We start from the raw sequence: 14,879 nt of genomic DNA on the forward strand, positions 1-14,879 counted from the left end.
CCTGTCAAAGTAGACACTTCCATATTGTGCTATTAGTCTTTTTTATATATATATTTAAAAAATTAGGCTACACACAGTGCAGATCCATCAGGCTTTTTCAGGCTGAGTATGTTCCAAGCCTTTCCTCCATCTTCCCTGTTGTCTTCTAAATGCTCTCCAATTTTGGCACGTTTCAAGGAAGCTGTTGAAAATCAGATAAGACACAAGAAGCCTAAACAGTGCTAACAAAGTGGATTATTATTTTGGATTGTTAGTATCATAAAACTGAGCCACCCTAAAACAGCAGCACACCAGCCTTGGTCTCTGCAGTGGCACCAGATGCTTCATTTGCAACTATCACATTCTTTTTAGGAGAGTTATGTCGGCTATTCTCTAGTTTGTACTTGTTTTTTCTTTCCTATCTGAAAGACAGCACATCTGAAAGACAGTGTGGGGTGTGGGAGGTGTGTCTTCTAACAGGTCCTAAACACTTCAGGTATTGATTCTGAGGCAAAGAAGGGCGGTGCAAGTATGTGATAGCAGGAGTTTGCTTCAGGGATCCTATAGGCCCAAGGCCCAGTCTGAGGAAGTGTAGGCTGTCAGGGCCTGACATTGTTTGCCGTGGAGATTCTGCCTGGCTCTACAGCTCCTTCATCTCTCAAGTGTAATAGGGCCTTCGTTCTTCTGTTGTGCCTGGTTGAAATGATGAAGGTTCTACTGGTGGCCATTTGGTGATACTGGCATTCATGGCTTAGGGCCCTGTTACATTACATTTTTGCAACTGAGTAGTAGGCACTCTGCAGGCCTGGTTTCCTATTTAAACATTCAGTTGAGCTCAGACTCACAATCGGTCAATCAGTCATATTTTTATTGTTTATAGCCAATGGTAATTACAGTGTGTATCTCTCTCTCTCTCTCTCTCTCTCTCTCTCTCTCTCTCTCTCTCTCTCTCTCACACACACACACACACACACACACACACACACACACACACACAATACATGTATGCAAAAAAGTAGTAGTAGTAGTTAACATAACTTTGGCACTTTAAATACAGGAATTCCCTCCCAGCAGAAATCAGGCAGGCACCACCCCTGCTAAGTTTTAGATAACCAGGTTAAAGCTGTTTTATTTCAGGAGAATTTTTACTATAAACATTGCTTTAATATTTCTGTTCTCCAATGTTGTAATCTGTGTCTTCCATTTTGTATATTATATGTTTTCTTTTCCCACTGTAAGCCGCTTTGAGGCAGGGCATAAATCCCTTAAATAAATAGCGATGTTCAACAAAAATTGCATCACAGTTCTTATGCCAGAGAGAAGCGTCCTGAGATGACATCACAGAGGAAAAGAGCACAGTCAAAGCATCCTCTTTATTGATCAGGGAGCTCTCCATGGTGCTAGAAGGCCTGTCCCTGGTACCTATGCCTACTATCTGAATCTCTGTTGGAGAACATCCTCTATGACAGGGGTCAGCAAACTCTTTCAGCAGGGGGTCAGTCTACTGTCCCTCAGACCTTGTGGGGGGGGGTCGGACTATATTTTGAAGGGGGGAAAATGAACCAATTCTTATGCCCCACAAATAACCCAGAGATGCATTTTAAATAAAAGGGCACATTCTACTCATGTAAAAACATGCTGATTCCCGGGCTGTCCGTGGGCCAGATTTAGAAGGTGACTGGGCCGGATCCGGCCCCCGGGCCTTAGTCTGCCTACCCATGCTCTATGACTTGCTGAAAAACAGCAAGTTCTGTGAACAAATACTTTCCTTATTTTGGCCAAGGTCTCCATTGATAAATGTCATTTGAAGGTCTAATCCTAAACTGCAAATTTAACATTCGGTAAATTTGTAAAGCTAAGACTGTGCTAGACCTAAAGAAACCAGCATCCCTCCTCATCCTGCAGATTTAGAAATGATCATTTTACTCTGCTTGACATAGATTGAAGAGTTATTGCTCATGGACTATGGTTTTCCAACTAGCTGGAAAATGGTCTGACTTATAATATCTTGAACTGGCCTACATTATTCCAGTTTGCGAGTGACTGTGTGGAATTGTGGCATCTGCTTTCTCCCATTAAGGCAGAGAGCTTTAAAAACTTGGAAATGAAGCTGATCAACAAGTCTTTTAAAATGGTAATTCTAATTTCCATTGAGTCTCAAAATCAAGATGTATTGTGCAATTGTTTTTGTGTGTGTGAAGTTCAAATTCAGGGGCATTATCACATGGTGGTCACGTTCTAGTTAGTAGCTCTCACTTTTTTATAAGGAACAATAAGGGGGCATTTTGTAATTGTACCGTACTATGGGCTTTGGAAAAAGCAAAACATCTGTGGAAGAAAAGCAGGGTTTTCTCAATTGTTTCCCAACAAGCCCAACAAATGAATAAGTTATGTATACTGCCTGTGTCAGGAAAGAGGCAATTAATGGACTAGAAGTTCTTTCTCAGATATAATTTTATACATATAAAGCATAACCATTTCAAACATTAAAATACAAGGTTCCATGTTCAAGTTTAAATTTACTGCATCTTTTACCATCATCCATCTGTTACATAACCATAATTACCATCAATAACTCCACATTACAAGTGTCATTACATCCCTGCAAAGATTTTAACTGTCTACAGTGGTCTTCTAAATCAATTACAAATTTACTCCAGTCTTTAGAAAATACTTGATCTTCCTGGTTTTGGATCTTCCCCATCAGTTTTTCCACATACTTCCATCAGTTTCATCTGCCATTCTTCTTTTGTTGGTATTTCTGCTTGCTTCCATCTCTGGGCTAGTAGCATTCTCTCGCTGCTGTTGTTGCATACATAAAAAGTATTTTATCTTCTCTTGGTAACTCTACACCTATTATACCTAGTAAGAAGGCTTGTCTTCTCTCGAAATGTCGACCTGATCGCACTTATTTCAAAGTGAGGGGAAAGAACTCTACTGTGTTTTAAATCTCCTTGTAAATTGTGCAATACAGGCCAGAAGCTTCATAAAACATCTCTTGCTTTTTTGTTGTTCCATGGAAAACTCTTTGCTCTTTAAAAAAAGCAGCAAATGCAGGCAATAATTTAGACTGATCCTATGTCCAACTCCACACTCCAAAATTTGTCTTTGTTGGCTTCAGGGATTCTATCAAGAATAAAAAAAGCCACCTGTTTAACACATGGCTACAAGTTTTGGCTTAAATATTGGAGCAATTAATCTGTTGTGTTCATCTTGATGTTCCTACGATCTGGGGGAATTCCAGATCACATCCATATTGCTGTAATGCATATATGCATTGGGATGCATAAATAAAAAGAATAATAGAATAGTAGAGTTGGAGCATATCCCAAGTGTTATCTAGTCCAACTCCCTGCAATGAAAGAATCTCAACTAAAGCATCCTTGACAGATGACCTTCCAACCTCTGATTAAAAACCTCCAAGAAGGAGAGTCCACAACCTTCCAAAGGAGACTGTTCTGCTGTCAAACAGTTCTTACTGTCAGAAAGTTTTTTCAGTCTTCTCTTTACTAGGCTAAACAGTTCCTTCAACCATTCTTCATTCAGTTTGGAAGATAATTTATTTTTAAAAGCTTAGGCCAGACTTGTCTCCTTCAACTACAGACTATTACAAGGAGCAGGCTGACTCTAAAAAAAAGTGTTGGGGATGCAATATGGGAAAATAACCATTTTATTAAATTGCAAGGTAAGATTAAGTGAACAGAGATACTGTAAAAATACTTTGCTAAATATCACTCTGGCTGTGGGGCAAGTAGGGCCCTTGCTTTTCAATACTTGATCTGATGGGCTCTGCTTGCATTTCAATACTTGATCTGATGGGCTCTGCTTGCATTGTTTACAGGAATGTGGTACCTTTGAGAGATAGGGCAACTTTTGAAAGGCTCATTTCAAAGACAAATTCTGAATCCAATTATCATACGAAAGATTATAAATGCTGTTTTAATAGAATTCAAAATAAAGATGCAGTTGTATTTGGAAAAAAGAGAGCTGAGTAAATAATAATAATAATAATAATAATAATAATAATAATAATAATAAGTTTCCCCAGCCATTCTGGGTGGCTTTCAACAGAATATTAAAATGCAATAACCTATTAAACATTAAAAGCTTCCCTAAACAGGGCTGCCTTCAGATGTCTTCTAAGAGTCCAGTAGTTGTTTTTCTCTTTGACATCTGGTGGGAGGGCGTTCCACAGGGCGGGTACCACTACCGAGAAGACCCTCTGCCTGGTTCCCCGTAACTTGGCTTCTCGCAGTGAGGGAACTGCCAGAAGTCCCTCAGAGCTGGACCTCAGTGTCTGGGCAGGACGATGGAGGTGGAGACGCTCCTTCAGATATACTGGACCGAGGCCATTTAGGGCTTTAAAGGTCAGCACCAACACTTGTGCTCGGAAATGTACTGGGAGCCAATGTAGGTCTTTCAAGACCAGTGTTATGTGGTCTTGGCCACTCCCAGTCACCAGTCTAGCTACTGCATTCTGGATTAGTGGTAGTTTCCGGGTCACCTTCAAAGGTAGCTGCACTACCTTTTTTTTTTTCTTCACTGCCTGATTTTGGTTAGGAATAGTGCTCAGGGAGTAATATGATGTGTGTACTTTGAAGAAAACTATTACAATTCATACTATAAGTGGCTCCTTATGCCCTCTAGCTAAACAACAACAACAACAACAAGATGAAGCATGATAAATGCAGGTACTGGGGAAATTTAGTAGATTTACTGCATACATTCCGGAGCTGAGCAAAAAGTATGCAGTAGCAGTTTTCCATTTTTAGCAAATACTGAAAGGCATTAAAAAGGGTAAATATTGGAAGACATTATATGTATCATAAAGCAGCAGAACCTCTGCTGAACTTAGTTGAATATGCCCTTGAAATTGCAGAAGGTAAGGATTTAGACATGATTATTAACTAGAAACAGCATGGTTCCTCAGTCTGGAATAAAGATAAGACTCTCTGTTAGGTTATTTAATTACAATATTCTTCAGGCAAGCAAATCACATCTTGTGAGGGAGTATGTGCTAGGCTTGGCCCCTTCTGTCCTCCTGGCTCCCCCAAGTTAGACAGTGAATATCTGAAGCAGGAGCCTGAAATTCCAGAGTACTAAATCACACAGGAAGTCCATAGACATGCAGGAGGCTCCCCTACTTCAGATGTGTCTGTTGACAAATGAGCTTAACTCTTCCTCTCTTTTTTATTAAAAAAAAATTATTCGATTTTCCAATTAAACAAAACACACATACACAAAAATAAAACTTATTAATTACATCATATATTCCTCATCTCATCTTCTTTCGCTCTGTCGAGCTGTGACTTCCCTCCCTCCCTTCATACGGCTTTATTATTTCACTCTTATCTCACGGTTCTTTTTGCAAACTCAGTCCAATTTCGTAGGATTTATTTCAGTCCTGCAAGTGTCTTTAAACTTGTACAGTTTTTCTCCATATAGTCAATGAATTTACTCCATTCCCTCTGGAACTTTGTCTCTCCCTGGTTTTGGATCCCACAGGTCAACTTTGCCAATTCAGCATAGTCCATTTTTTTGTCTGCCACTCCTCAATAGTCGGTACATCCTGCGTTTTCCACTTTGGGGCTAATAAAGTTCTCTCCGCAGTTGTGGTATACATGAATAGTCTCTGGTCCCCCTTAGCAATCTCATCGCCCATTAGTCCCAATAAAAAAGGTCCGGGTTTTTTTTGGTGAAAGGGTACTTAAATATCTTTTTCAACTCATTATATAAATTTTCCCAAAATCTTTTTACTGTCTCGCATGTCCACCACATAGGATAAAACTGTCCATCTTAAACTCTTCCTCTTTTGGAATGGGAAGGTTATAATTTGTGTATTTGGATACATTTGTGTAAGACAGGTGTCCTACCTTTCAATTACAAGAGAATATATATGATAAAATTAAATAGTATCACAAAAAACACAAAAGGACTTTGGTTACTGTCACTATTGATTGCTTTGCTCTTTCCCCCCACTAAGAATCTTGGCAGATTGAATGTCTTTTGGTCTAACCATATACTGTATTTCAATTTCAATTTTTAAAAATGACACAAAGGGAGTTTGTACATTTATAATAATAATATAATAATAAATTTTTATTTATACCCTGCCCTCCCCAGTCAAAACTGGGCTCAGGATGGCTGACACCAGTAAAATTACAATAAGACATAAAAGAAAGAAAAACAATTAATTAAAATACGGGTTAAAATACAGTTTAAATTTAAAATTTTTAAATGCAGCCTCATTTTAAAATAGCCCAAATCAAAACCATAAGGGAGGAAAACATAGGGGTCAGACTGAGTCCAGCCCAAAGGCCAGGCGGAACAGCTCTGTCTTGCAGGCCCTGCAGAAAGATGTCAAATCCCACAGGGCCCTGGTCTTCTGTGAAAGAGCGTTCTACCAAGTTGGGGCCAGTACTGAAAAGGCCCTGGCCCTAGTTGAGACCAATTTAACCACCTTATGGCTTAGGATCTCCAAAATGTTGTTATTTGTGGACCTTAAGGTCCTCCACGGGGCATACCAGGAGAGGCGGTCCCGTAGGCACGAGGGTCCTAAGTACTAACTGGAAAATGTACACCTGATAAAATTATCACATAGTCACTGTGCAGAAGAACACACCAGTTATGACAAAGTCAACACACCTAGCCAATCCTTCTTGTGTGTATGGGGTACATTCTATGAATGCCCAAGAGTTTCTTATTACACCTCTGTTTTTGAAGTACCACCCACCATATTGAGTAATCTTCCAGACAGACTCAAGCAGGTACCCGGTGTGGAGCAATGGGTCTGCAGCCGCTTTTGGACTACAACTCCCACCAGCTCTAGATAGCAGAACCAGTGGTTAGGGATGGTGGGAATTGCAGTCCAAAACAGTGGGAGACCCTAGTTTGGGAAACAGTGGTGTAGGGCAAGGGGAGCTCCCAATGTTGTTCGACTACAACTCCCATCAGCCCCAGCCAGTATGGCCAGTGATGAGGAATGATGGGAGTTGTTTTCCCACCATCTGGAGGGCACCATGTTCGATAGCCCTGGAGTAGAGGCCAAGGCAATGAGTAAAATCAATGGCCTGTTGGGAGCCTGGCCAACAGAGGCAACTAAGGGTCCAATCAAGATTTCGTCTTGAGTGGCAAGTCAAAGCACAGCTCCAATCCAGAGCACAGAATAGACCTCCATCCTTTTGGCCAGCTGTCCATTTATACCAGGCATCCCCAAACTTCGGCCCTCCAGATGTTTTGGACTACATTTCCCATCTTCCCCGACCACTGGTCCTGTTAGCTAGGGATCATGGGAGTTGTAGGCCAAAACATCTGGAGGGGTGCAGTTTGGGGATGCCTGAGTTATACTTTCCGCAATGTGGCATGTAGGTCCCCTTCTCCTCCCATTGTGTTCTTCACTATTGCACACTCCTCTTGCATTGTTTGTGGGTGGTTATCTGAGTTGTTTATAGTGGAGGATGAAGGATTTGAAACTGGACTTGTTTTTTTTAGCAATTATTATGGAAAGTTGTTGCATGGAAACTGTAAACACGGGCATGCCTTCATCTTAGGAGTTTGGCAAAGAACAAATGCGCATGTCTGCTTCTGGGTCAGCAGAAATAAGGGTTAAAAAAAGACTTTTTCAATGAAAAAGAAAAAAACAGGACTGTGCAATCCCACAAATGTACTAAACTGCACACTGGAGCTGCGGAAACGAGGGGCGGGCAAACTCAAAAACATTGGTTCATGTTTTTAAAAAGTAAGTAAGCGCTCCTCTTTAAAAAAAAAGAGTATTTGGCAAAACATTTCTTTAGTATTTCAGAATACTCAAATACTTTACTAAGAGAAAGCTTTTTAAAATAATAATAATAAATAAAAAAACCACCAAATTAGCGGCTCACACCCATCTCCTCTGCTGGTTCCCTGCGCCCCCTTCCCTACCTAAAAAGGAAAATAAAAATAACCTTTTATTCTTGAGGCAGGGTGGGGGCTACAGGCAGTGGGGTAGTCTCAATGTAGCAGAGGTAGAAAACTGGATGCTGTTGGACACTGCTGAGGCTATCAGAGGGAGAATAAGCATCAGTCAGCTACCCTCCTCCATCATGCAGCCTCATGGCTTGTTGAACTTTGTACCTAAGAACCTGCAATGCTGTATCTGATAACCTCACTGCCTTATTTATCCCCCTCCTCCCTCCCAATACCTTTTCCTTTTGTGCTGTGCTTTTAGATTGTAAGCCTGAGAGGAGGGACTGTCTTATTTCTGATCTTTGTAAGCTTGCAAGACTAAAAAAAGAAAGAAAAGAGGAGCATTTAAAGGTTTGTTTTTTTTTAAAAAAAAATGTATTAAATAAATGAAAAAAATAGAAGCTAGCCATCCCTAGCTTAGCCTTAGACAATATCATAAAGTTGAAACAAAGTGAATCCCACCACCACCACTCCACTTTTTTTTGCCTTGTCTACTTAATGCACAGGATGAAGTGAAATTGTTCAGATTAAAGCCATTTAAATAGAGAGGCAGCATGGTGATATCAGCCAACAACTGTCTTGGCTCCACAGCAAAGAACAACTCTTCAACCTGTTGCCAGAAGAGAAGACACGCACACACACACATATATCCTGGCTGCCTCCATCTCCCAAACGAAAAGACTTGACTTCCTTTTCCATTCTCTTTAATAGACTAATAAATCATGTTGTTTAAATGAAGTTCCCCATTAACGCAGAAGCCAAGTGTATTGCTGCAATATGGACACCAGATTGACCCGGATTACTTGTTCTATAAAGAACAATATATCACTCAGCTCAGCTGCTTTGCCGCCAACCTTATGACTCCATCAACTATTCACATACAGTACTGTATTTATTTTCATGCACCACCTTTCATAGATTAGGCTTTGTGGCTAATGTTTCACTGGATGCAGAGTGGAGGCTGATCAAACCGAGGCAAGAAACTGAACCAGGTCCCTATCGCCGAACTCTAGAAGCCAGACTCTGTTGGATGTAATCAATGTATTCAAATTTGGGGCAGATGAGAGAAAATTGTTAAGGGCTGCAAACATTGTAAGGTAAAGGGACCCCTGACCATTAGATCCAGTCGTGACCGACTCTGGGGTTGCGGTGCTCATCTCGCGTTATTGGCCAAGGGAGCCGGCGTACAGCTTCCGGGTCATGTGGCCAGCATGACAAAGCCGCTTCTGGCGAACCAGAGCAGCGCACAGAAACGCTGTTTACCTTCCCGCTGTAGCCGTACCTATTTATCTACTTGCACTATGACGTGCTTTCAAACTACTAGGTTGGCAGGAGCTGGGACCGAGCGATAGGAGCTCACTCCGTCGCAGGGATTTGAACTGCCGACCTTCTGATTGGCAAGCCCTAGGCTCAGTGGTTTAACCCACAGCTCCACCCGCGCCCCACATTGTAAAGGGTAGGTTAAATGTTCAGAAGGAAGTAATGAGCTAAGCAAATGTTTGCCATCGGTGGGTGGGTGGGCAGGCGGTGGAACCAAGTGTACAACTATTGACTGCAGAGTTTTGATCTCATGAACCAGCAGGATTTAGGATGCTCTCCTAGACAGCTTCTCTGTTCACCCTGAGTGATATATTTGGTCTGCAAGCCAACAACTGAGGTGAGGAATCAGATGCCATTCGACGCCAACTTCCATTAGCTTCAAACAGCATAGTATAACAGGGGTTATGGCAGCTGTAATCCAACAACATATGGAGGGCCAGGGGGTTCCCTCCCCCTGTAGGGTAGCCACAAACCTTCCAGTATTTTCTTATTTTCTTAAAAGATCTGAAGTCAGAAATTTCACAGGTGAATCTTCTTGATAGGAGGAACCACCTGTTCAATATCACATTGTTTCTGAAATCTTAAAGGGGCAGATATCTAGCCATGCATGAGACATGGAGACCCTGGTCTACTATTCGTGTATGTTTTCCATCTTAGGGTTCTAAGCTCCTGTTCCCTTAAGAACTTCCCAGCAGGCAGAACTTCCACAGGCACAGTATTTCCCACACTAGAGTATACAAAATGAGCCATCTGCCTTCCATTTCTCTCTCTCATGCAGCTATCAAAAGGCACTGGCGTTTAGCAACTGCGCTTTGATCAAGATGGGTAAGCAATGGGCAAAGATTCTAAACACTGGATTATCTAGGTTAGATTTTTATTTCTAACATCCCCCACCCCTTGAAAAGGAAAACAGAGGAACACCACTGCAAAAGAAGGAAGCAAAGAGAGAAAGAGGAAACAGGATAATGAGAGAAAGGGAGCCCTTAACCTGCTCATGAAAGTTCATCATGTTCTAGATATGAGTACATTATTTGGAACATGAACAATGGTACATTAGTTAGAACATAGAACAATGAGTGCATTATTTAGAACATGAACAAGAACTTCATTGGCATTCATATAGGGCTGTGCATAGGCCCCTCTGCCCCATCCCGGGACCCCAATCTGGCTTTCCTAGTCACGGTGCGCCATGCTGTCCTAGGACCATACATTCAGCCCCATGTCAATTTGAGAGGAGGGTAATGTTTAGGATGTTTAAACTCTATTTAAATGTACAGGTGGGGAGAGACTGTGTGTATAAGTAGCAAGAAACACACGTTTCATAGTTCTTCATTTTATAATATTGTGCACTGATTTAAGACCATTAGTATAGGAAAACAGCGCATAATAATAAAACAATAATGTATCAAGCATGTAACTGAGGTACTTTGTTTGTCCATTAGCTCAGTGACAGAGCATATATATTCAGCCTCATACGCAGCATTGTTTGGGAGTTCTAACAAACCCAAAAATCAGTCTGGTTTTGAAAGGGTCAGTCCACCATCTTGGTTTGAAATGGTGTGCAATTGTATTCAAGGGTAGACAAAAGCCTGCTCCTTGATCTACATGTAAAATAAAAATGGTCACAATATTTGAGAGATGTCCCAATGCATAGTGATCAAAGAAACAACTTTCAAAGATATATCTGTTTCTATGGTCACAGGTAGTATGCTTCTGAATTCCAGCTGCTGTCGATCGCAGGTGGGGATAAAGTTGTTGCACCCAGGTTCTGTTTGTGGGCTTCTCATGAACATCTGGTTGACTACTGCTGGACAAGATGGGCCATTGGCTTGATCTAGCAGAGCTGTTCTTATGCTCATACATTGCGAAAACCCAGCAGGCAGCTTTGAGAAAGATCTCTGCTTGAGGCTTGAGCGGCTGTTGTCAATCAAACAGATAGTCCCAGGTCCGACGAACCAGTGAGCTGACAGTGTAAGTTAGCTTCGTAAGAGTCCTATTTGATCACTTTTGCTTGCTTGCCTTCAGATTTGCTGTGCTCTGGGAAAGCACAGCCTGCTTGGGAAGAAAAACATACCTGACGACACCTCTGCCAACCAGCATGCCATAGATCGTCAGGATGCTTTGATGGAATTGGCACTCTAGGCACACCACGGATTGAAGCAGGGACCTGATCAGAAAGAGGTGCAGCCAGCCACATGCCTCATCCATTTCGCTGCATGCTCAAAGCACCCTGCAGCACAAGCAAAGCAGTCTGGAGAGGGAGGCAAATGAAATTACCTCCAGCGCACCATAAATCTGGAACACGGCTGACATCAGCACCAAGCATCTCTGGGTGACTGCTAGGGCACCGAAGCCCTGGAAGGGTCTGCTATCAAGGCCTCCTCTGCCTCCCCGTTATTTATATTTTTACTGGTCATGAACTCCTGTGGAATGTGAAAGGGATGGCTGCTCAGGATAGCTCAGTGCACTTCCACCACAGCCAGGCAAGCTGTCAGTGTTCTCACTGTCTCCCATAGTCCACAGACACCAGAGGACACTGTTCTGAGAGACCCTCTTTTCCTGAAGCTGATTCTGATCTGGAATTCTCTGTGCACTCAAGGTGCATTTCTCTTCTCGCCTCTCCGGCGCAAGCCCAGAAAAGTGGTGTCATCTTTCATGACAAAGTAACTGGAGAAGGGGGTTGAGATCTACGTCAGACTCGTTGCCACACCCCACATTCCTCCTCCTCTTCCTCCTCAAATACTTCCATTTCATTACTGACGTCTTTCAGTGCGAACTTGGACAACAAAGGGAAGAATCAGAAAGTATGTGCATACAGATGCTTTCCAAATATTTGGATTCCTGCATAGCTTTTCTTATGCGGAGCTCACCATTGGTCAGACCTTCCAGGATAGCTTGTGAATTAGCTCCTTTTTGATCTTCTGAATGTAGTTTTTGACATGAAAATTATTTCCCCTATTTGGGGATGTGGCTAGATTTCTTGTAGTTAATGAGGATCCAGCGCTGAAATCTGGCACATAGTGCAAATCTCCCGAATGTATGGGTAGGACACAAACTTTTATATTCTAATGCATGCCAGACAATCTAGTTGCAATAAGCCAGCTCCAGTCAGCCAACATTGGAAAAGGAGAACGAGGCTGCATACCAGGGCCGGCCCTATCATGAGGCAGAGTGAAGCAGCTGCCTCGGGTGGCAGATGCTGAGTGGCGTGGAAGGGACAGAGCTGTGTGTGCCATATGGCATGGCCTGCCTTGTACCTGCTATGCTAGCTTGCTTCCCTCAAGTGTAGTGAAAGATCCATTCCTTTCACTTGTACTGGAGTAAGATTCAACTAGCAGTAGAATTGGCTTTTGGTTGTGTCTTGGGGGAGGGTGCCATCTTGCCCTTCGCTTCAGGCATCAAAATGTCTTGAGCTGGCCCTGCTGTAGACACACTGTACATTTAAAACTCATGGCTTCCCCCAAAGAATCCTGGGAACAATAGTTTGCTCCTCGCAGAGCTGCAGTTCCCAGCACCCTTAACAATGTGCTTTAGATGTACGGTGCAGGTGCCACAAGTGGCGTCAAGAACATTGGCCCTCAGAAGTGAATGTAAAATGATCTGTGCATTCTCATTGGCATTCAAAGAACCATAGAAATGTAGAGTTGGAATAGACCCCGAGGGTCATCTAGTTCAACCTCCTGAAAGGCAGGAATCCCAGCTAAAGCATCCATAACAGAGGCCATCCAACCTTTGCTTTAAAATGTTCAATGAAGGAGAGAGTCCACAACCTCCCGGGGAAGACAGTTCCACTGTCAAACAGCTCTTACTATCAGAATTTTCTTCTTGATATTTAGTCGGAATCTCCTTTCTTGTAACTTGAAGCCACTGGTTTGAGTCCTACCCTCCAGAGCAGGAGAAAACAAGCTTTCTCAATCTTCCATGTGACAGCCCTTGAGATATCTGAAGATGGCTATAATATCTCCTCTCAGTCTCCTCTTTTCCAGGCTAAGCATACCCAGACCTTTCAACCATTCCTCATAAGGCTGGATTTCCAGACCCTCGATCATCTTGGTTGCCCTGCTCTGCAAACGTTCCACCCTGTCAACATCCTTCTTAAATTGTGGTGCCCAGAACTGGACACAGTATTCCAGGTGTGGTCTGACCAAGGCAGAATATGAGTGGGACTATTACTTCCCTTGATCTGGACACCATACTTCTTGACACTGTGCTTCAATACAATAATTAATTATACTGTACAGTACTTGTCATACTTGTGTCCGATTCTCCCGTCTCCAAGCTACACAGAAGAACAGTGCACAGTGGCAGACTTTGGGATTTCAAATTTCAGCAGCGCACCTTTGCTGTGCCAAAATTCGGCGCTTCCCTCCTCTCGCCTTCCATTGTTCGCCATTGTTGCAGTGCCCCCTGTGGCACCCTCTCAGCTCGGTGCCCGGTCATGCTCCCCCAAATCCACCCCAGGACTCCTCTGACATCATCCCATTTGACCTCTTCAGCAACCACCCAGAAAGGTAAGCTAGGCTGCAAAATGGGGAGAGACTGTGTACATACACCTCATACGTTTGAAGGGCGTAGCCATCAAGTAAATAAATAAAAATAACTAACTGACACATTGTGTTGCAGATAACCTGGTTCTGCCCCCCAATATAAAGCCTGCTCCCCTAAAATAAATCCCGGCTATGCCCATGGAAGCACCCCCATAAAGAATCTCACAAACTGTAGTTTACTCCTCAAAGGGCTACAATTCCCAGCTTCCTTAACAAACTACAGTTCTTAGGTGTTTGAGGAGGGAGTTGTAGTCCAATAAGTTACTCATCCCTACCCCTAATATTAAGAAGCCCAACCCCAGAACAAAAATGTAAAACACGTCACCGGTTGTATTTCTGCCTGTCGAGCGGCACACAAGCAGCAACTCCAGGGCGCCAATGTAAGAACCAGATCGAGGGGAGGAGGAGGAGGAGGAGAGGCAAGAGAAAGCCGGAGGCGGAGAGGAGGAGTCCTGGGTGGGTGAACAGTAGCGCGCAGTCCAGCGTGCCGGGGAGCCAGTCTGAGCTGGGAGGCGACGGAGGCAGGAGCCGCAGTCCGGGCGACGAGGGACCGAGGACTCGTGCTGCGAGCTGGAGGCGCGGCGGGAGCGGCCCACGTGCGCGCCCGCGAAGCGCCTGCTCGGCGACCTTATGTTTCTGCTGGGGGGTCTCTGCAGCTTCGGAAGCCCGCGGAGCCCGCCGCGACCCCCGGCCCCGGAGAGCTGATCCTGCCCCTCCGGCACTTGGCTGGGATGAACTTGCCGGCCCTTCTCTTCTCGATCGGTTGGTGGACTTTGGGGCTGGTGAGTAACTCTGGGTTTGTTTGCTTTCCCGTGGAGCCCCCCAACCCCGGCACCTGCTGCTTCCCTCACACGGGTGCTGATATCATAAAGCGGGGTTAGCCTCTGAGCATGTGCGAAGTACCTTTCACCGCTGGGCAACCACAGGACGCGTGGACTCCCACGGCGCCCCTTTATTTAAAAAGGGCACAGTGAATAATTTCTCTTTTCTCTCCCAACCCTGCGTTCGTATGACCCCCTCCCTGGGTGACTGCTCTTTTAAAGCTATAGGTGTCCCTCTGTTCTCAAATCGATCCACTTGGATTTTTAT

The 14,879-nt window shown here is 43.6% G+C and overlaps 1 protein-coding gene across 1 annotated transcript in view; it reads left to right on the forward strand.

The window, feature by feature from the left end:
- Positions 1–14,272: 14,272 nt before the first annotated feature.
- The window catches only part of VIPR2 (vasoactive intestinal peptide receptor 2), a 46,721-nt gene continuing 46,114 nt past the window's right edge, over positions 14,273–14,879 (forward strand). The window contains exon 1 of the mRNA XM_035129544.3: positions 14,273–14,572. Coding sequence (XP_034985435.1) covers positions 14,522–14,572 — 51 coding nt within the window. The 5' untranslated portion in view covers positions 14,273–14,521. The remainder of the gene's footprint in view (positions 14,573–14,879) is intronic.

Source organism: Zootoca vivipara, chromosome 11, assembly GCF_965207765.1.
Source record: "Zootoca vivipara chromosome 11, rZooViv2.hap1.1, whole genome shotgun sequence".
Lineage (NCBI taxonomy): Eukaryota > Metazoa > Chordata > Lepidosauria > Squamata > Lacertidae > Zootoca > Zootoca vivipara.